The sequence below is a fragment of the Vicugna pacos genome, chromosome 6 (genome assembly GCF_048564905.1).
Source record: "Vicugna pacos chromosome 6, VicPac4, whole genome shotgun sequence".
Classification (NCBI taxonomy): Eukaryota; Metazoa; Chordata; class Mammalia; order Artiodactyla; family Camelidae; genus Vicugna; species Vicugna pacos.
This window is the reverse complement of record NC_132992.1, coordinates 76,378,338-76,402,482: the sequence shown is the minus strand read 5'-3', so window position 1 is coordinate 76,402,482 and position 24,145 is coordinate 76,378,338. Positions and strand designations below refer to the sequence as shown.

General features: G+C 37.2%; 1 protein-coding gene across 2 annotated transcripts in view; it reads right to left on the bottom strand.

Moving 5' to 3' along the window:
• Positions 1-24,145, bottom strand: part of TSHR (thyroid stimulating hormone receptor) — a 127,356-nt gene that overhangs the window by 41,501 nt on the left and 61,710 nt on the right. Inside the window, exons 2-3 of one of the 2 annotated variants that reach the window (XM_006206127.4) lie at positions 16,616-16,687; positions 11,254-11,328 (exon numbers count right to left, since the gene is read on the bottom strand). In XM_006206127.4, the coding sequence (XP_006206189.1) occupies positions 11,254-11,328; positions 16,616-16,687 (147 nt within the window). The remainder of the gene's footprint in view (positions 1-11,253; positions 11,329-16,615; positions 16,688-24,145) is intronic. The other variant, XM_072963538.1, reaches the window with a different exon arrangement.

Below are 24,145 nucleotides of genomic sequence, written 5' to 3'. Positions count from 1 at the left end.
CGTCTGTAAAACAGGGACAATAATAGCACCTCTTTCATGCGACTCTTGTGAGGATTAAATAGTCTTTCAGGGGTTTGGTATGTGTCCTAGCTACAGTGAAGGCTCCATAGATGACAGTTTTATTATTGTTATTCTCCTGAGTGGAGTGAAAGCTAGAGCAGACATCAGAGACTTGGGGCTGGAGGTACTGCAATGTTTGTAAAATTTTAAAAACCAAAACCAACCAAACAAACAAAACATTAGGTTTGGTATCTGACTAAGGACACTGAATATGAAACAGACCTTGGAAGAGAGAGGGTGGCATTAACTCTGAGAACAGAAACCATCTACCATCTTCCCCTCCTCAGCTTGCTATCTATTATCTGTATAACCTTACTGGTCCCTTGTCTTCATTAGCATAACTTTTGCCCAGGCAAATAACTTTAGAGTTCATTGTGGGAACTTCTTGAAAGACCCATCAGTGCTTTAACAGCTTATATCCCAAGACTCTTAGAAACCCTCACCTCAAAACTTTTGCCTGTTGTGTCCACTCATCCTAAACTAGCCTGCCATGGTCCTCACCCAGCCAAGACCCTTCATGAAAAGACCCACTTTCAACTGTTACACAGAGGCAACTCTGGGCCTTAAGCTAGGAATTCTAACTCCAAATACAAATTTAAAAAAATGTTTAAAGGAGATTATCGACCAGAACTTAAAAGAAACACAAATACTCACTATTGCTTAATTATCCTTCATTGGATTTCAAATAAAATGGACATTAAGATGAGAAGTCTAACAACAATGCTCAATGCGCTGTTTTCACAAACCAGCAGATGAATAATTTAGCATAACACTAGGTTCATTTCATCATATTCTAGATTCTGGTTTTTTTCTTCTTCTGAGAAAATTTTGTTAATTCTCAGTAAGGGCCAAGAAAGAGAGACTGGTTTGTTCAAAACAAATGGCACGGTGGCCAGTACTCAGTACCCAGCCTAAACCCCAAAGAGGAAGGGAAATCAGCAAGGTGAGAGAATGGTGGTTGGAGGAGGCAGCAGTCCAAAGAGGGGACAATGAAGGCTTAAACCCTCCCACGAGGGAACTTTCAAACTACTGGTTTTCTTCCCATCTCGGTTATTCAATAGGCATTAGTTCCCGGCATTTGACTGTGATCCTCAGCCTTAGAAATACTTGCCCACACCCTAAACATCCCCAGTCCATGAGTGAAGCATGCCAACCTGGGACAGAATTGAGGGAGACAATAAAGTCAAGTTGGCATTTCACCTGCAAAGTTAGATAGAACCAACGGTGATGGGACAGCTTCAGTCTCGCACTGGGCAGGGAGACTGTGTTAAAACACCTGAAGAGAAGAGAAGTTGCCCCAGCCAGCATAGCTAGACTTTTCTTATTGCTCAAAACAGGACACTGAATGAGATTATCAGCCATGGCCCAACTCTCAGCCAGTCCCAGATCCTTTTCATCTCGTGCTCCGGTCTGGTTTCCAGTTTGTTTCTGCTCTGCTCTTAAGTGGCAACAGTTCAAAAAAATGGGAGGCGGTCCACTCCGACTGGATCTGCTGACTCTACTGAGCAGAGTAGGGAGAGAGTTATTAAAACTAAGCAAATAATTATTGGGCATCTATTACTTTCAACTTTCCCGTATGCTCTGGGAACTATAGGGAATTAGTAACTAGTTATTTAATTAGTTTAAAAAGATGTGACTATATTGGCAAAGCCATAATTTTGTTACTTTACTTAATGCTGGACAGTACCAAGGTGGAAACTGGGACTAGGAATTAGGTAAAATAATTTTGAAGCAACATTTTATGATAAACAGGCTTTTGTCATATAATAGATCACCCATGTATTTTAACATCAAGTATTAATTTCAAAGTTAATTCATATTGAAGGAATCTTTAATTTTTTAAAAGTTTATTTCATTTGACTATGAAAGTTATATTGTAAAAACTTGTAACCACATTCACATCAAAAAGATGTGAAATCTCCCATCGTTCCATGATTCAAAGAAAATCAATTTTTTCCTTCTCTGTAGTATATCTTGGTTTTTTAAAAATAGTATTACGTCAAAAGCATTTCCTCTGGGATTAACTACTCTATGACAAAAGACGTCTAATGGTTGCTCAGTATTTCATACTAAACCATTCTTCTACTTAAGCATTTGAGTAGTTTCCACATTTTTGCTACTATAAATTAATTCTGAGACAAATGGCTTTTTATGTGAACTTTTTCCCTCACTCCTCTGTTTATTTTCTTAGAGAAAAATTATTGAAGTGAAATTACTGGGTGAAAAAAGTATAAAGGCTGTCAAAGCTCTTGGTATATATTACATCCTTAGCTTCTAAAGTCCTGATTTTTGGACTAACACTCACACTTCAGTGATAGTTTGGAAGTTCACAGAATAAATTATTTCCTCCATTATCAGGGCTTGATTTCAGTGAGAGACATCTTAATTATTCTACTTTGATAATTATCAATAAAGTATCTTACCACTAACATTCCATTACGTAACTGAGGAAAAATAATCTATAATGGAAGGTGATATTCATGATTTTGATGCATCTTTAAATTTACTGTGAAATTAAAATTGAATAGATGTTAATTCAAAGAAAGTTTATAAATGTTTAGATTTTTAAAGTAGATTGAGGAAAATGTAAGTTTATCAGCAGATTTTCCACTAGAAATAGGTTATAAAATGATTTTTCCAAACTGCCTGGAAGATGGATACAGCTACTTTCCTAATTATTTAATAATCACGACAAAGACGGGTGCTCTTGAAACCTTCAATAAATCCACTTGATTCAAGTTAGTGAATCAGCGAAATTAAGTCTTATCTCACCGTATGCTAGAAATCACACATTTTACCCACCCAGTTGTAGAGTTTTCATTTTTTGTGACTTTTTAAAAAATCCACAAAACAGTAAAAACCTATTTCTGAGGGCAACATTTTACTTAATTATTTATTCTTTTAATTAAGAGATATTTTGAATTTGCATTGGTTTTGGAGGCAGACACTCTTGGTTTTAAATTCTGACCCTGAAATTTCTTAGCTAAGTGAACTTGGGGGAGAGCCCTGTGACAAATATATTTCCGTCTTCATTTTTACATAGTGGAAACTGAGGGTTAGTGTGGTTAAATGGAACAGTATATGTGAAGCACTTTTAGCAGACTGCTTGCCCATAAAAGGCATTCAGTAATTGGCAGCTGCTATTAATAGGAGTAACAACAGCAACGATCTACTATATGCCATTGGCCTCTTTATAAAGGAAATGAAATGGAAGATGGAAGTGGCCAGTATTTCATCAATTTGCAGGCATAAGTTTTCATGAGATGTACACCTTTGGGTCCAACCAGTATCCCAGCTAGTTTAAAACTGAGGAGAACTGGGGTGGGGAGGGAGGGTATAGCTCAGTGGTAGACTGCATGCTTAGCATGCACAAGATCCTGGGTTCAATCCCCAGTAGCTCCATAAACAAACAAACAAACAAACAAACAAACCAACCTAATTAGTTTCCCTACCCAAAACAAAACAAAACTTGAGAACAACTGATTTGTAATCGCTTAGGATCCTCAATAATTTACAAAGAAACCTGCCATTCTTGTAGTTTTCTCTTACAGATTCTCAGTGTCTTTGACCCATTGTTAACTGATACATAATTGTCACCTCTTCTGGCCATCTATTGTTGCATAACAAATTACCCCACACTAAACAGCTAAAATAGCAACCATTTTATTATAGCTCAAAATTTATGGATTAGGATTTCAGGAAGTGCTAAACTCAAGAGTTTCTTCTGTGTGGATGTGGCATCCACTGGGCTCACTGGTTGGTACACAGCTGGTGTCTGGATCAATCTGGAGCATCCAAGACGGTTGTGCTTCTATGCCTGGCTCTGATGGGGGTTGTTAGAAGGCTACACGCAGCTGGCCACTTCTCCATCTCCATGTAATCTCAGGGCCTCCCCCTATGGTCTTCCCATCGTGTAGTTGGACCGAGGCAAAAGGACGTGAAGGCCCTAAGGTGAGGAAGATCTCGGACTGTTCAAGGAACTAAAGAACACAGGTGTACAGGAATGGAGTGATATGAAGAGGCAGAGGTAGGCAGAGCCAGCAGAAGACCTGGACCTGGAAGTTTATGTTGAAGACTTTCGATTTTATCCTAAGAGAAAAATCACTGGGGCTGTTGTTCAGAAATAAATTAGAGGAAGCCAAAACTGGAAAGACCAGTTAGGCTGTGAAATTACTGTAGTCCAAACAGGAGACGATGGTGACTTGGACAAGGGTGGTGGTGGTGGAGAGAAAGAGGATGAATTTTTTATACGTCACGGTAGTAGAATCGACAGGACTTGCTGAAAGATTAGAAGTGGGTGATGAGGAAAGAAGGCATAGTAATCCCCTCAGGTACCTGAGATTTGCAGATAGATGAATGGAGGTACCATTTAGTGGCTCAGCAAATACTGGAGGAGTTGCAGATTTCAGGGGAGAGGTAGATTTCAGTTTGGGGTATTTAAAGCAGTGAGAGATACATGTAAGACATCTGAGGAGATGCAACCAATAGGTAAATGGCCCAACACTAAAAAAGAGAGGGCTGGACTAGGTCTGTAGGTTTGAAAATTGTTAGATAAGATCACATGGGGAGAATACAGAATAAGGAGAGAAGAGGACACAGGACTGGGCTGTATGGAACCTCAACATTTAGATAGAAGTGGTGAAGGAGAAGATGCTAGCAAAGGAGATTGAGAAAGACTGACCAGCATGGTTGGAGGACAGCTGGGAGTGTGGTATCAGAGAGGCCACGGGAAGACGGTTTGGACAAAAATAGAATAATCCACCATTATGAATCCTGTATATGTTTAGCTGTAAGATGCAATGGCCACAGCTTTAGCGCAGTGTTAAACCTATGGTATTTACTGAATGAATGAATGTGTAACTTTTTACCTTTGGAATGCTGGCTCTAGATCACTAACAAAAAAGACAATTTAGATGTTTATATTCTACCACCCCAATTCATATCACAGAACAAAATCTAAACACGAATTGGGAAACCATGTCAGAGGACAAAAATTGAGTTTTGAGAGGAGAAGGCTGAAAAGGCACTGAAGAGATGATTAGAAGTTGGAACGATGAAGTGTGTGTTCTCCATGGCCCTACCTCCGTCTATTTACCAAATCACATGGCCAAAAAAGGGGCAGAGGGAGGGCAGATGAGGAAGGAAACACATTCATGAGACAGAGTAACATTATGTTAACTGCTGGTGTTCTCACTGAGGCTTATCAATAAGTGCTGGCAAGATTCACTGAAATCAGTGCTTCCTAGTTTAATATCTACATGGTGAAGAGCTGTTTCCTAAATAAAGAACATGGCTTTACTTCTATGCTCAGGAATGCCAGGGAAGTTTGGTTGATAGTACTATGTGGTCTATGGATTAAACAAATCATCCTGTATTGACTTTGGTATCTTAAGTCTTTATTAATCCTTCATGCTGACTAGAACCATTTGCAGATACTAATGTTGGATTTATAGCAGGAAAATTTGAAGACTGCGAGATAAGTTATTCTCTTCTTTTCTAAGATATTAGGCTCTCAATACTTCATCTACATAAGGAAAATAGCTTTTTAAAAATGCATTTTCAATTTAATCTTCATTTTAGTCATTGTATTTAATAGTTTCCTTTGCTCTAGGAAGTTAATGCCTTTGCTCAGAGAGGGAAAACTGACATTTATAAGAGAAATGTTAACAACCAGAATCTTTATGAGAAAAAGGCTGTAATAAAAATGAAACAGTTGCTTTTATGAGCCGCAGCGTTTGTAGAGAGGTTTATTACAAATTAGTTGCCTTGATTTTTTTTGGTGAGAGGTGCAGAGAAGCAAAATGGTACGATAAATGGACATTGTATTTGGAGTCTGGAGATTTGGGTTTAAATTTTAACTCTTGTCCTTACTCACCTGAATTCTCAGTTTTCTTGGGTATGTTCTACTTTCTTTGCTTTTAATTCACCATTTCTTTAGAAATCTATTGTGAAAGATACATAAATTTTTTATCTTCAGCCTTCTTTTCTTAAAGCTATATATTTTCTTCTGAGTATGACTTTAATTGCATCATATAGGTTTTGATTTGTCATACTTTTATTGACATTTAGTTAAAATCATTTTATAACACCTGTTGTGATTTCTTCTTTGATCCATGGTTATTCAGAGTGTATTGTTTACTAGCCAGAGAATATGCTTGATTTTTGTAACCTACTGAGACTTGCTTTCAACACCCTGCATATGGTCAATTTTGATAAATGTTCTACATTTCCTTGAAAAGAATATCTACTCAGCAATTGTTGGATACAATATTTTATATAAGTCAATAAAGTTAAGTTTGTAAATTATGTTGTTCAAATCTTCCATCCTTATTCATTTCTTACTGGTATTATTACTTATTTTTTTGGTATATATGTTCTATCAGATAAAGCTATATTAAAAAAATACCCACTATGATTCGGATTTATCCTATTTTATTTTTTTTAGTTCTGTCATTTTCTGCTTTATATGGTTTGAAGCTATGCTCTTATAGATATTCAAATTTAGAATCACATCTTTTTGGTGTAGTAATCCTCTTTATCACAATAAAATCTCTATTTTTATATATAGTAAGGTTTCATGCTTTATATATATATGTATATTTATGTCAGTTTTCTCTTGGTTATTATTTTCATGTTAATATTTTTATCCTTATACTTTCAATTTTTCTATATCATTATATTTATAGTGTGTCTCTCATATACATAAGCAGGATACAGTTGAAATTTTTTAATTAGCCTACCTGGCAATCTTTGTATTTTAATTGGAGTGTTTAGTCCTTTTATGCAGTTAATGCAAATACTGATTACTTGGGGTTAAATCTACTGTTTGTTCTAGAAGTTCTTTATTTCTTCTAATTTCTTGTCCTTTTGTATTAATTTTTTATTATTCCACTCCTCACTACTATTAGCTTATTATTTATCCATTCTTTTACAATTATTTTAGTTGTTACCCTATGGATTAATTTATTCATTATTTGCAGAAGTCTAATAAAAGTTAGTACTTTTACCATTTCCTAGGCAATTCAAGAACCTTAGAATACATTAACACTATTTATAACCCTCCCAACCTTTGTTTGCTATTGTGTATTTGAATTCTATGTATACAGGCAGTCCTTATTTTGCATGGTTCCTTGTTATGCATGAAGTTCAGTTATCATGATTTAGTTAAATTTAGATAATTGGCTCCGACAACATGGTTCAAGTTTCAGTTACTATTGTGAGTAGTTACATAAAGCACAAACCTTGCTGCCAGCTCTTCAGTCCACGAAGCATTATGTAAATAGCAGGTGCACATCATGATAGGCAACCTGTTACATCACTTCTTTCAAAGTCATTGGTGATTGGTCACTGAGCATCTCTTACACAGTTCAAGCACAAAGGATAAAGTGTGCAGATGTGTTACCTGCATGTCTCTCAGAGATAAATCCACGACATTTTGTAAAAGTGAACAGTTGAAAGAGGGAATTGACCAACAAAGACGGAAGTGCAGCAAAGAAACAATAGTAAGAGAGATTTTAATGTTTTGACAGGAATTTTTGAGTCACAAGACAATTATATTTGTTCGATTAAGATTGCTTTGCACAGTTTCGGCATGCACAGCTTTATGATCCAGCACTACGGTGCAGAGAAAAGACTGCCAGTATTTTAAACCCCAAAGGACATGTTGTTTTGTTTTGTACAGTCAAGGCTAATTTATACTTTGCTTTCCTTTTGCTTTTCATTTCCTCCATGTACCTCCATGCTATCATGCAGGATTTTTTTTCCTTTTGCCTTAATAATTCCCTTTAGCAGTTTCTTTAGTATGAGCCTAATGGTGATGAATTCTCTCAATTTTTGTTTCCTTGAAATGTCTTTCTTTTGTCTTCAATTTCAAAGAATCTTTCTGCTAGGTTGGCAGAGTATTTGCTGTTATGTTTGTTACTCTCCTTTTTGCAGGTATCTTTCCATTGCTTTATGGATTCCATTATTCCTGTTGAAAAGTCAGCTTTCGGTCTTGTTCCTTCTTTGAAAGTGTTATGTATTTTTTCCCCTTTGGCTGCTTCTTACAATGTTCTCTTTCTTTGAGTTTTAGCAATTTTTTTTTTAACTATGATGTGCCTTGATGTGGTTTTCCTTGTATTTATTCTTTTGGAGTTGCAGTACTTTTTGTATCTGTGACTTGATGCCTCATGAATTTTGAAATTTTAAAAATTTTCTTCAACTATTGCTTCCTTCGTTCTCTTCATTTTCTTAGGATACAATTATAGTTATCCTAGATTTTTTTACTGTGCCACATATTCCTTATTTTCTTATGCTCTCTATGCTTCAGGTTGGATAAATTTTTCTGACATAACTTCTAGGTTACTGATTCTCTTTTGAGCTATGTATAATCTGCTGCTAAACTCAAGTATTCAGGTTTTATTTTAGCTATTGAATTTTTAAGTTCTAGAGTTTCCATTTGATCCTTTCAAAAATAATTTCCAGTTTTATTCTGAAATTCTCTATCTTGTCAATTAAAATTTTAAATATATTACTTACCGTTATTTTAAAGTTTGTGAGTTTGTGTCTGATAACTCCAACATTTAAATCTCCTGTGGATTGTTTTCTGTTGTCTATTTTCATCTCTTGATTCTAACATAAATTCTTTTTTTTTTTTTTTTGTAGGCTTGGCTATTTTTTATTTATTCAAACCTGGGCTTTTGTCGTTGTGAAGGCTGATCTTATTTCCCATTATCCTATTCTTCTAGGATGAAGCTCTTTAGGGATCCCAGCTAAAATCCTTAGATATTTACTAGGAATCATCTACTTAGCAAGCCTTGAGCTCCAATTTTTATTTCCCTAGCTCTATGAGACCGCTGTAACCTCTGGTCAGCCTCCCGACTGCTGTTTACAATGCAGAAACTACTTCAAGAGGAAAACAATCAAATGTTGTTTTGGGGGTTTGCTTCTCTCCCCTCCAGTTCTTGCTGCCTTTATAACACTCAGATACCTTTAAACAGATTCTTTTCCCCAGCTCCTATAGTTGTCCTCAGACTGATGGTTGATCTAATGATGTAAGCTTGCCTACCATAGCTGGAGGCAACTTTCTGGGCCTCAGTATTCTTGAAGGTAGCATACTGTAGCCCATAGGGAAAGAATTTTTGAGTCAGGTATTTATGACATAAAAATTCTGGCCCTTTCCCTTAGTAACTGTGTGACCTAGAATAACATATTTAGTCTCTCTACATTTGTGTTTTTCTTAAATAAGTAATACAAATGATAATCTCTACTTCATGGGGTTGTTTTTTGAAGGTTAAATAAATAGAGTACATAAAATGTTTAGCATAATGTCTGGAACGTACTAGGTATCCATAGATGATAGCTATTTTTGTTTCCTCATCGAGAAAATGGAACTAATATTTCATAATACATGGCTGCTTAAAAGAATGTGATGTGATTATTTATGTAAGGCTTTCTTATAGATTATAAGGTACTACAGAAATAAAAACAATAATTATTTATGAAGTGTATTGTCTGGTTTTTATGTGGTAGGCACTGTGCTAAAAGCTTACATGCATTAGGTAATAACAATATTAAGTTGGAACTCTTATTACTATTATTTCACAAATGAGGAAACTGAGATTAGGAAAGAGTACATGATCTGTCAAGGTTAGATAATGAGGTCGCCGAGCCCTGACCACAAGACCACCAGGGAGCATCAAGGAGAGATAATGAGGAGGCAAAGAAACCAGGGTTTTAAACCGACTCTGACCAACTCCAAAGCCAGAGCTCTTAACTTCCCTCCTGTTGTAGTCTCACAAGGCTACATTTCTCTTTCCTAACTGAGGAAAAAAATGTTAGTTTTGCAGAAACTTGCACGGGCCCTGGAATCCAGTACGTAGTCAGTAAATATTTATTGACTCACTGATATTCATGCCAATAAAATCAGTAGTAATAGAATGAAATGACAATTCTAGAAGAGGACTTCTAATTTTGTCTTTAATTTCCAACCATGGAAGACAGAATTAGGGTGAATTCATAAAATTAAGAGTGAGAACAATTTTTGCAAACGAAACCGACAAAGGCTTGATCTCCAGAATATATAAGCAGCTCATATGACTTAATAAGAAACAACCAACCAACCCAATCCAAAACTGGGCAAAAGACCTAAACAAGCAATTCTCCAAGGATAATAGGCACATGAAAAAATGCTCCATATCACTAATTATCAGAGAAATGCAAATCAAAACTACAATGAGGTATCACCTCACACCAGTCAGAATGGCCATCATTCAAAAATCCACAAATGATAAATGCTGGAGAGGCTGTGGAGAAAAGGGAACCCTCCTACACTGCTGGTGGGAATGCAGTTTGGTGCAGCCACTGTGGAAAACTTTATGAAGATTCCTCAAAAGGCTAGGAATAGACTTAACCATATGACCCAGGAATCCCGCTCCTGGGCATATATCCAGAAGGAACCCTACTTCAGGATGACACCTGCACCCCAACGTTCATAGCAGCACTATTTACAATAGCCAAGACATGGAAACAGTCTAAATATCCATCAACAGATGACTAGATAAAGAAGATGTGGTATATTTATACAATGGAATAATACTCAGCCATAAAAACCAACAACATAATGCCATTTGCAGCAACATGGATGCATCTGGAGAATGTCATTCTAAGTTGAGTAAGCCAGAAGGAGAAAGAAAAATACTATATGAGATTGCTCATACGTGGAGTCTAAGAAAAAACCAAAGAAGAAAAACAACAAAAACAAAGCATAAATACAAAACAGAAATAGACTCATAGACATAGAATATAAACTTGTGGTTGCCAAGGGGGCAGGGGGTGGGAAGGGATAGATGGGATTTCAAAATTGTAGAATAGAAAAACAAGATTATTCTGTATAGCACAGGGATATATACACAAGATCTTATGGTAGCTCACAGAAAAAAAAATGTGACAATGAATATATCATGTATGACTGAAAAACTGTGCTCTACACTGGAATTTGACACAACATTGTAAAATGATTATAAATCAATAAAAAATTTAAAAAAAACACTCCTTCTGTTTAAAAAAAAAAGGGTGAGAACAAGAATTTAATCATAAGCAGAAATTTTGAGCCACATTCTAGAAACCAGCTGTGATTGCCATCTGGAGCCCCCCAAATTATCGATCAAGAGTGGCTATGGTTTGGATCTATGCTGCACTTTCCATGGTACTTACATGTGAGTCATTTTACTCAAATTGTAGAAGGAATGTGATTCCAGCCGCTGCAGAGTTGCATCTATTGATAAGTAGCTGAATGTCACAAAAATATAAGACAAAGAAGAAAGTTAGTAGGCTTGTAAACTCCAGACATGCTATTAATTTTGATGTAACTTCCTTGTCAGGGGCTTCCCCGATCATGCAACGTGAACAAGCCTCATGGTTTCTCCCTAATCACATTAAAATTAGTGACTACTTTCTTCAGATCTTGTGATACCTTAAAGTTTCGCAAGTTTCAATTAGTCCAACTCGTCCTTCAGGTTTCATTCAACTGATAACTTCCTGTAGAAGCTTTCCACAAATTTACTGATTAGGTCAGATTTCCCATAATATTTCTTCATGGCACCATGAACTTCTCCTTTCGCTAATTATCACCGTGAAAGGGTGCAACTGTTGGGATGATAACTGATTTATGTTGTCGCCTGAGACTGCAAGTTCTCTGAAATGGAGAACTGTGTCTGTTTCTGGTGGACACTGAATTCTAAGTATGTTTCATAGTGCTTGGCGTGTAGTAGCCTTCCAATAAATGTGTTGAATGAAAGAATGAGTAAATGAATGAATGGGTGAGTTACTCAAAATATCAGAAAATGAAAGATGTTAGAAAAGAACATATGAATGAATGAGGCATTTTTGATGGAGTCCCTAATAGAGATGTAGTTTCAAAGAAAATGAAGGGAAAGCCACAATTCTCTAGCAGAACGTTCCATAGGGTGGTGACTGTGTACTCTCTTAAAACCTCTCTTGTTGATTTTGATGAGGTTAAAAACTCAAGGTTTGTTTTGAACTTTGTAAGCCAAAGGTAGCACAGATAAAAGTTTTAAGCACTAAAAAGGAGGAAAAAGAACCTTCTAAATACAACTTGTCAAGAATACATAGGGAATGATGTTTCAGAGTCTCCTTAAATTTCATCTTGTAATGAGACTGACTAATGCAACCAGATACAATGACTGCTTTTTCACTGAGAGGCATTTCTATGACTTTTGAAAAAAAAATTAATGATTAACAGATGGTGTCCACCTGTAGCCAGGGCAGAGATTCTCAACCCTGGTGATACAACTGAACTATCAGGGAGGCTTTTAAAACATCAGATGTCTATGATTTGGTCCAGAATAATTAATTAGTTTATGAGGGATGGGACAAACACTTTTACTTTTAAAAAGCTTCCCAGATGATTCTAATGTGCAGGCAGGGTTAAAAACTACTGGCCTATAGTTTGAATTAAATCTGCCAGTAAAATATTTCCACTAATACAATGTTTATAAGAGGGGTGCTGACTGTTCCAGTTGAGTTTTTATCGTGCGTATTGTGTGTATTCTTAAAGGTCCTGTGCTTTCTGTTTTGAATTACGTATTAACTAAACAATTATCCTTTGATTTATCAGGTCTCTTAAGCCATTGACATTTGTGGATAACACTACATAAATTATTTTGACCCAAATATAGTATCTGTAACATAGAGGGAAAAAACTTAGATGTTGAAAAGAATTAATTTACTGTGTAGAGGTCACAGGGATTTATAATGGTTGAGGCTGGGCCATCCAAAGGACGATTACTTTTGAAGGCTGAAAACTTGTTTTCCTAATTTTGCATCATATTCATTGCTCCAAATTTTCTCCTGAATTTCTTAGTTTAGGAGGTGCAAAGCTTTCTCAAGTTTTCAGTGGAACAGTCATTCAACCCATGTGATAATAACTGAAGTCCATTTTCTCCAAGTGAATGATGCCTCCTTAGAAGGCTCTTACAGCTTAGCTGCAAAGACAACATGTGTTTACCTGCTTGCTTATCCCCTTTTAAAAACCAGGAAAAATCAGATCCCACCTCTTCCTCAAATTTTTTCTTAGCATGTAAGTCTTATGTAATCCCTAGGGTAACCATATAATTATCATCCAAAATAGGATATTTTTGTGAGTTAAAACAAGGTGCTACTAATAATGATGCCAGAATAAGGGGAGAATTTGTGTTGTCCCACGAAAACCTACCTAAGGATACCATAGTCTCTCTCTTGCCCACTAGATACGCTAGCTCTTTAACTATTATTCATGTATGTGTGTACGATTTCATTTAACACATATCTATTAAACAATGACTGTATGTCAGTAAATGGGCATGGAGCAACCAGACTTGTTCTCGAGCTTCAGGGAACTTAACAGTAGTGGGAGATACAGACAGATAAATGGGATTAACATATAGCGTGGTAAGTGTTCTGATGGGATTCAGGGTCTCTTAATCCAGACTGGAGAGTCTAGCAGTCTCCCTAGCAGGGTCCTCATCAGGATCTTCATATCTGCCCGAATATCCTGTATGTCCCAGTCAACTCTCCCTTTACTGCCGACCATTTTACCTCAAGCCTTCTTAGATTTCTAATTCTGCCCATTCCACCCTCCATATTGGTAGGTAATCGTGTAATAATTTGTAGAAAAGATTGAAACCTTGAGATGAGAATTCCTTGAACTCCCCTCCAATAAACCTACTAAGTTACCTCCACCTGTCCCATCTCTTACTACAACTTTCTAATTGTAATATAAAAGGTGCCCAGCTTCCTGTAGAAGATCAATCTATCTATTTGGACCCCATTCCCTTCTGCCTCCTTAGGGATCTCATCCTGTTAAAATCGTTCTTTCTTCAGTTAAAATTGTTCTTTCTTCAGTTTTTTTAGCCTCTTCCTCTCTACCACTGCCTTTCAAACCTGGTCCTAGTTCCTTTTACCTGAATGAATATGACTCTCCAGTCTCAGTCTTCACTTAAATCTCTCCTGAGTGCCCTTATGTAATACCCAGCACTTCCAGTCCTCCTGACTCTACTTTCATTTTTTCCTTTTTGCCATATCTATTATTCACTTTTGAATTAATATGTATTTATTTTGGTTCCTTGTCTATTTCTTTTCATTCGAATGTAAACTCCACAGGGAGATGGATCTTTGTCCCTTTGTTCCTTCTGTGTCCCTGTGTCTTGGAACAATGAGTGATTCATACTAGGGACTGAATAAATATTTCCTGAACGAATGAATGAAAACACTATGTCCTGCTAGCCACTAGACACAGTTGCTTGATACCTCAAACGCACTTTAAATGCCATCTGCCTCAAACTGAATTCCTGACTTAACCCCGCACCACCACAGCAAATGCACAGAAAACCTCACTACCTCAGTAGAGAGGCTCATCAGCCACACAGGTGTCCTAGTCAGAAACTTCGATGAAGTTCTCCACTTCCCTCCCCCTCCAAATCAACCAACTCTCAAGTCTGTCTGTTCTCCTGTATTTATTTCTCAAAGCCAGCCACCTTTCTTTATTCCCACTCAACCATCACCATTCAGTTCTCATCCCCTTTCCCCTGGGGCACTGTATCAACCTCTTCACTAGCTTCCTGTCTCAAGTCTTGCTCTACTTCTGCCCTGTTCCCACAGCACATCCAGGGAATGTTTCTAAAACATCTGATCTGTCACTTTCCTGCTTATAATCATTCAGTGGCTTGGTCGTTAGGGAAGATGTCAAACTCCTTCAAATGATTCACAAGGCCCTGTATTCGCTTACAGTTTTTTCTCTACTGTCCCCAATCTCAGCCTAAGCTCCAGTCTCAACAAATTTGTTTTTAATCTCACTGACAGTTCTTTTCTCTTTTGCTTGGAACTGTCTTTCTACCTTTTGCGTTTTGGCCAGATAAATGCAGACTGCGAATTAGGCACCATTTCCTCCAGGAAGCCTTCCCTGACCACACCCCCATCCAGATAATAGATGTCTTATATGAGTTCCCACAGGACCCTTAACTGACCCCCATCATGGCAATTATCACTCTCTTAGGAAGGACACTGGAGGCTCCATGAGTATTGTCAACTGTTGTATGTGACACATTTAGCAGAGTGCCAGGCACAAAGAAGGCTCAATAGGTATTTGTTGAATGAATGAATCAATGAATGAATGAATATAGCCAAATAGGCAACTGTATAGAGGAGATCAGGGAAAAGGAAGAGCTGAAGGGGAATTTGAGGTTTTTAGCTTATAGGCCACTAAATGGTGGCATTGTTAAAAGGAGAAGAGAAGGAACAGTTTAGGAGGAAGATGATGAGTTTATTTTGGATATGCTGTTGGAAGTGCCTGTGGGACATCAAAGTGATGCTACTTGGAAGGAAGTCTGTAATACAAGCCTGAGTTGTAGGAACAAGTCAGGCCTAGAGATGCTCATTTAGGAATTAGTCGTATTAGGTAATTGCGAAGCCAAAGGAATGGGAGGATTTATTCAAGGAGGGGAGGGAATAAAGGAATTAGGACAAAATAAACAAAGAACTGGTATTTAAGGAAGTGAACAAAATGAAATGAAATGAAGTGAAATAGGAAAGTCAGGAAAAGCGACTGAGGAAGAGTAGCCAGGGTAAGATGTCAAAAAGAGGGAGGACAGAACAATATCAAGGAAACCAAAGGAGGCGAGAATTCGAGAAAGGGAGGGTTGGTTAGGAAAATAAAAAACTGCAGAGATGTTCAGCTGGGGTGGTTTCTCAGTGTCAGCACTATTGACATTTCGGACTAGAGTGTTGGGCAGGGGGCATCCTATGCCTTGTAAGATGTTTAGCATATCTTTTGCCTCTACCCCTTATGTCAGGAGCACCCCCTCTCTAGCTGTGACAACCAAAAAGCTTAAATGCCCCTGAAATGACACAACAGACACTCAATAAATGGTCACAAACTGAATAAATGTAGCCGGAGTCCACACAGGCAGCTCCTGGTTGTATTGTCATTGGTGTTTCTGAATTACCTGCTTTGCTTCCCAGCATCAATTACATTAAATGAAGACCTGGTTCATTGCATACACAGATACTCTCTTTGTCAATGCAACATGGAAGTCCTTTTTCTCCTCACTCTTGAGTATATAGTAACTCAGTTTTCTACAGTTTAGTTATTTTAAATTATTTTTAAGTGAGAAGTCTGAAATATTTGCTACCTTTATGATAAAATGTAAACATCTGTGCTGATGGTGAAATGAGAATCAAGAACTGGTAAGTAGGAGAGACAGATTAGAGGTAGACTCCAGCTAAGGTTTTGCAAATATCCCAAGATGTATCAAAATGCATTGAGAATTATTAAATTCTTCAGACTATTAAAAATTAAATTCTGTACTTTAGTTTTAAAAAACCACTTAGGAATTAGGCAGTGAAGATGTAACAAAATCAAGTAAACATCTTGTACGTAAACTTCATATATCTTGGAAACATAGATATCATTGACTTAGGCAAGTACAATATATAACAAGTATTTTTCTAGATAGAACCCATTTAGAAAATAACATGTCACAATTGCAAACTTCTCTTTATATTAAAAAAAATAACTTACATCCTGGAAATATTGGGCAGATCTGAAAATGCACGACTGGGAATGGTTTTCAGATGAGTCTCTATAAATTTCCTATGAAAATAACAGTTACATAATTAGAGCTTTAATCATTAGGCTTTTCTAGTAACCCACCTTAATTATACAGAATGCACTATTAGAAGCATGACAGTCCTTACAATGTATTTTATCACACTTAATCAACAAAAATAGCACTTGATGAAAAACAATTTTTCTCCAATGAAACAAGAATTGAGAGTGAGATTCAGTGCAGACAATAAATCTTCAAACTTTGTCTTTGAATTAGCAGTAAAACAGTATGCCTGTACAACATCATATTCAGCTTGTAAATGGAAAGGCAATATAACATATTCATAAGCTTGTCAGGACTACTGAATTCGTCAGAGGAAATATCTTGGAATGCCACCACAGTATGTATTAAGAATTTATCAAGAGGATGAGATGTGACTGAAAAATTGTGCTGAACACTGGAATTTGACACAACATTGTAAAATGATTATAAATCAATAAAAATGTTAAAAAAAGAGGATGAGATGAAGTTGATATATCTTAAAGATTAAAAATAGTGCTAAGATTATAATCTTTTTGTCTAAGCAAAGGCCTCATCAACTATTACCTTGATCTTAGCATCAACTTACTACAGTTTGGAAATAAAATGACTGACAAGATGTTAATTCATCTCAGGATTGTGACATCTTTGTTGCATATTCAACCTAAAGTTTCTGGCTTTCCCTCCAGTTTGCTCTTCTGGATACTTTTCAGAAGGCTGAGACTGTTTTCCCTCACATGCAATGTGACATCTTTATGCATTCCGGTATGTCTCTCCACCTAGACGCTCCATTTTTCACTTCCTTACTTTGTTAGAGCAATTGCTTGAATAGAATTCTGTATGGGAAAGTGTGTACCTACTGTCCTAACTCACTTTGCAAAAAGACAGTGCCTCACCGTGCTTGTCATCTTCTCTGTGGGTCTGTTTTTGCCATTTAAATATTGGTAATTATACATCATCCATTTACTACCTTTTAAAAAAGATTAGGCTAAAATTGTGTATTTTCACTTCTAGGCCTGCAGGGTTATTCCTTGGTAATCTATTTCCTCAATCTATATACTCTTTGAACTACTAATGTTTGCAGTGATTGAAGTATGTTTAGAATTTCTGGTTTCTGGTTCTGCATGACAGGAGCCTGAAAGTCACCCCTCCCACCTAACAATAAGTGAAAAGCTGACAGACTGAAAAATCAACTCTTCTCGGATCTGTAGGAGAAGGGAAGACATATGGCAAACCACTGTCCCCAGGACAGGAGAGACAGACAGGTGAACATAGGGAGTCCTGGCTTCCCTGAGCAGAGACTCATGAGCAGAAGCCACAAGGGGAGCCAATGCCAGAGTAGGGAAACCTCAACTGTGACCGACAAATTGCTGGAGGTGTAGTGCAGACAATTCTGACAGTTGAAAACTCCAGTAGAACCAAGTCACAAGTGGACCTCCACAATTTTGTGAGATTTACCTCCAGGAGTTCTACCGGGCTCTAATAGTAAGTATCAGGAAAAAATCCTTTTGTGCTTCTTACAAAAGGAGAGGAAAAGAAACCATCTGGCCATACAACCCCCTTGAACAATAAGGTGGTTGGGGTGCTGACCCCTGCAGAGTTGAAAATCTGTGTATAACATTACAGGCAGTCCTCAGTATCTGCAATCCCACATCCACAGATTCAGCCAACCTCAGATCATGCAGTACTGCAGTATTTATTACTGAAAAAGATCCATGTATATGTAGACCCGTGTAGTTCAAGCCCATGTTGTTCAGGGGTCAACTGCACGTCAGAGCACTCTGTTCTTCTTAGCAAGACCTGCCCTCAGGGGAAACTGGTCATCCGGAGCCTAACCAGCCTGGGGAAGGGAAAGGCCCAACTCCAGCTCACGCTAGCCATCCTGCCCTATCTAGTGAGAGAGAAAAACTGAGAAGTCTTTGTGAAGCTCACAGTCTGGGGGCATAGGCTCACTAAAGGACTGAGACCTAATCACAGGACTACAGAACACTCCCCTTCCCCACCACCTTACAACCACTTCACTAAGACATATTTACGGTCGTTCCTTTTATCCAGTGCATCATGTCTGTCTGTTAAGAAATATATCTGTAACTTGTCTAATCAAAGCATCAGCAGAGCCAAATTAGTTTATAAAAGGACCTATTAACTTGGGGGTAAGGGAGCTGATGTGAATGACTGTAGGGTAGACTGTCAGTCCTTTGCAACCCTTGGTGATTCAGCAGGAAGTGCAGTGTGACTTAATGTGATTTCAGAAATTCAGGTCCCATAAATTACCTGTCCTCCCTCACAAGTTTCCCATTTACACTCCCTTAATTGGATTGGTTAGAAGCCTGTTGGCCAAGACCTAAGATTCTGAAATTAAAATGAAAGAAGAATAATAAGTCATTCAACTAAAATCTCCCAGTAAAACTGGGCCATGCCAAAGGAAAACAGAGGATAAGATACACACTAGTTGGGTATCACCTGAAAAGACCGTGCTTCTCAAGCTCAAAGGTGGTCTTACTTATAAAGTATGTCCTAAGGCATGGATCTTGAGGGCATATTCATCAAAGATTGTGCACACTACTTGTAGGTAATGCGGACCTGCTTTGTAACTTTCACTGGCTAAACATTTTGGGGTTTATCCTGTGTTCAAAAGTAAATGACCTATATTTATGTAAAAAGAAAATTAGAGTAACAATGGTTTCTGAGCAGAAATAGCACCTAAATGCAATTTAATAGCCTTTGGGTTAAAGGGTCAGATAATGTTTATATCCTTTCCCAATGTATGCATTTCTGAAACGCATAATACATGTTTCTTGGAGTCTCTCTCTTTCACACACGTAAACACATACACACTTAAAGTTAGAACAAAGATCTTTTTCCTACTACTGAGTTAGTTGTAGCTGATGGAGTTCAGGACATAACTACCACATAACATGATGCACTGGCATAATAAATATTTTAAACTGGAGGTACGGAGAAGCAGCAGGTGCAGGAAAGATTCTCTGACCCTCTTTCACCATCCGAAGCAAGTCATGAGACTCTCATGAGAGGTGCCCTTCCTGTATCCGGAAGAAAGGAGCATCCTTATCTTGGAAGACAGAGGGATGCTGAGGAGATTCTGAATGAACAGATCTTGCTAAGATTCCCCTCATTCATTATCAGTTGATACCCCTTTGTCCTATCACATTTCCCCACTACTTTCTACTCTTCACTAAACCTAGATAAAAATCCTCAGGTACTTTTTTTAAAATTATTTTTTACTTTTTTATTTTGAGGGGGAGGTAATTAAGTTTATTACTTTATTTTTTAAGGGAGGTACTGGGGACTGAACCCAGGACCTTGTGCATGCTGGGCATGTGCTCTACCACTGAGCTCTACCCTCCCTGCAGAAGCACTCAGGTTTAATTGCTTCTTCAAGTCTTCAATTCTTCATAAAGGCTCCTACGTCATGTAAAACTTATATTAAACACATTTGTACACTTTTCTCTTGTTAATCTGTCTTTAGTTACAGAGCCTTAGCTGAGAACCTGTAGGAGTTTAAAAGAAAAGACTTTTTTCCCTCCCCTTACACATCAGAACGTGTTTTAAAGGACAAAAAATATTTGAAATGCTAACATTTTGCTTAATTCCACAAATAAGATGTTCTTCTCAGCCAGATTTCTCACCAAAGAAAGCCACCCACATGAACAGAACAATAAGGATTATGTATCTCAGAATGGTTGTCTTACCAATAATACAATATGCTCAATAAATCCTAAGCAAAAGTGAAGGGGGGGAATGTCAGCAATCCTAACCTGAAATGAAAATGAGTGATCTACCTACTGAACGAACCTAGTTAATATTATGATGATTATAATGCAGCCCGAGACAGAAGATTGGTTTCAATAATGTTGACTGAATGATCAGAATGGCAACTGAGCATATAAATTGCCAAATTCAATTTAGCAGCCTGTACATTTTACCTGGGAATATCCATACTAATGTGTACATAATCTGGAAAAATAAGCTCATTAATGAGCTAAAAATACATTTTTTAAACTTTTGTTATAAATTGTCTTTTCACTCTAAAATTCACCTTTTTTCCCTTCAATTTCTTCCTTAGTTTTAAAAATGTTATTAGCCTGACTAACATTATGAAGCCATGAAGGAAGGGTTTCCTCCCAAAGCATCTATTTTCCTATTTATTAATAAAGAGCAAAAATCATTGGCTAGGCCCTAGCATCTAGCTGATTACATAATGGAGATACCATGTCTATTTACGGGGCCCGTGTTCCATTTTCCCCAATAGTTTTGCTGTAAGATGAGGACTCTGGAGAGTAAGTTATGTGGATGCCTTGCTGACCCCTAGGTGACCCCCGAATGCATGAACCTCAACCCTTAAGGAGGTTTCGCAGCTGTTTCGTTAGGCAGTAATGTTGTAACGGGAGCTAACTGATAATGTTTATCATCAAAAAGCTTCTCTTTTTTTGTCCCCTCACCTAGGGACAAATAGCTGGATGTTCTTTCCATTGTCTACATTTTCAAAAGCAGAACTTTTATTCAAAGAATCTTGTAACACTGTGATGACTGCTTTAAAAGCAGATGGGAGAGAGAAAAGGAAAAGACTGATTATTTGGCCAAAATATTTTACTTTCAGAATACATTTGTGAAAAAGAAAAATACATATCTAAGAATATATTCTTTTGACAAAAACGTTGGCAAAGCTTCCAGTTGTTACACTATTGTCCAAAGAATTAGCGTCAAAGTTCTGTTTATTTCATACGAAAATACACCAGGTACTGAAAAGACTCTTTTGTTTGTTTTGTTTGCCTTTGATGTTTCAAAATAAGAAGGCAATGATTATTCTCTCTAAAATATGATTTTAAAAAAAACTCTGAAAATTTACTTTATACAAATAGTACCAGTATTTACTATTAGTGACTAACGCATCACACATAACTCAATGGGGAAAAAAGTTTACAGCTATAGTTTCATATCTTAAGTCGAGTATGTACATTTAATAGTTAAAGAGGTTGGCTTTAGGATATGGGAATTACAAGAGAGAATAAATATTTAAGCTGATGATGCAATTTAATTTATTTTTCTAAGACTCATTTAACCAAGAATGATTAGTGAAAATATGACTTAGAGTCAAATGTTTCCTTTGGGCTTTGCCAAAGCAAGGTTTATATTTCTCAAATATCTGCATTTGGAAGCTATAATGCAGAAGTAGAAATGCATGTGAAATGCCACTGAAGGACTCGAAGATTTTGCCGAACAGGATCCAGTTTTAAGTACTGTCTTTTTTGTTCCTGCCAGTAGCGATGGGGGAAGGAAATCTGGTTAATGCTACTAAAGAGAGTGATAGTTCACCATGTTCCAAAAGGAACAGTTTGTGCAATTAAATTTTTCACAGTAATCTTGCATGACGGTAGGCTCGTTTCACTGAAATTTTAACATGGAAATCCAATCAACATTCCAACATCCGGTGTTTTACAAGGTTTCCAGAATCATACCTTCATCGTCTGTGTGAGGGGTGTACACATGGGTGTGGGTTTTAATTAATCAATGCTTCGGGTTTCCCACTTCAGCCCCTACTTGATAAAGAATGTGAAGTCTGAGTAGATGAGCCAGACTGACCCTCCTGAGCTGAGAATCCCTGCTGATCTCCTTCGCCATGGCTAAGCTTGTGCGGTCCAGAAACATCAGATTTCCCAAGGATGTGTCATATTTTTGATCTCTTGGCAATCAGGCTGAGAATATTTTGTGATTCTGCACCAAGCTTGTTTGTTTAATATCGTAGTCGGTATTTCAAGGACTCCTTTTTATTTACTTATTTTTTTAATTTAAAAAGAAATTTAGAAGAAAGAGTATCTTTTATTCAGAATTACATGAATATTATTTTTGACAGCTTTGTGGAGGTGTAACTGACATACAAAAGTGTACATATTTAATGTATACAATCTTGATGAGTTTGGACAAATGCATGCATACAAATGGGTGCATGAAACCACATTAGAGGGAACAGACACATCTAGCATCTCCAGAAGTTTCCTTGTATCCCCCTTTTCATTTGTTTTTTCTTTCTTTTGTACATGTGGTAAGAACACTTAACAGGATCAACCTGCTTGAACAAATTTTTAGTGAACAATACATTATTGTTAACTACAGGCACTATGTCGTACAGTAGATCTCTGAGGACTCCTTTATATTAAATCCTCATGTCAATCAATCAACCAGTGTTTCATTGAGATGTGCCAAGTGTATAACACTGAACTAGTCAACATGACCATAAAAAAGTGCTAGAAAGCACTGGTAATAGAAAAAGAGGGATGGTGCAAATGATCCAGATACATATATATTATGAAGCTGTGACTGATAAACTGGACAAAATTGATATAACATTTATCATCTGCCCATTGTTTTTACTTTGGTGAGAAGAAATTCTCATTGGTGAATTTGTTTTACTATTGTGCATTTTTTTTCTCCCTGGGGTGAGTTGTGAGAGAGTGCACAAGCATGGGGATTAAAATCAGGGATGTAGACCCAGAAGGATCATGCAGTCAAATATTTGGGGCTCTTTATATAGCGATTGTATTTTTAAGTATAAAAAATTTTAATCTCTACTATGTTGTGCTTTCTGTTTTTGGTGGTAGGGTGGGAGTTTAGTCAGTGTTGCTGCTGAATTATTTACAAACAGAACAAAAATACCAGGTGATGCTTACAACACAAGGTGTGAAACTGCAATGCCTGGATTCCAAAGGCAACTGTGAGTCATCCATTTGGGACAGTTTCCATTTGGGCTTTAATTTTTGTGATCTGAGACTTAGAAACTCAAGCAAATGGCCTGACAGTTTTGACTTATGAAGATTGTCCAGCTTATGCTATCTGGGAGAGAGTATTCTATTCACAAGGCTTGGTTTAGGTTGCTGGATTAAAAAATACGTATATTTAATTTGGTTTTTTTCCTTATTTGAGATACTTTTTGTATCAATTTTTTCCCACAAGTGTGAAGTATAATTTATGTCCAGTTTAAGATGCACAAATCTTAAATATCTCCTCATATACTTATAAGTGTATATAAGTAAAACAACGAAAAATTTAATCAATAGTCAATCTAAGAAAGAAAGGGAAAATTTTATTCAAGCCAATCTGAGGATGAAAACCCGGGAGACAGTTTCTCAGAGATCTTGGAGAACTGCTCCAAAGAGGTAAAGGGGGAGGCCGGCACGTATGTGATTTTGGCGGAGGGCGTACATGCAATCAAACACACATCTCAGTAGAAGGTTGCTGCTAGTCATGAGGAACAGACACCTTAGTTAATGGTTTCAGTGCTTTTCTAAGAATGAGAAGATGCAAGAATCCAGGTTCGTGAAAAATTTCCCCCTGAAAATATCTCAACTATCTGAAGGTCTGCTCTGCCAGTTTTCCCAGAGCAGCACAGAGTGCCTCATCCTGATCTTTGCCCTGAATTCCTTTCAAGGTGCACTGTAGGTCAG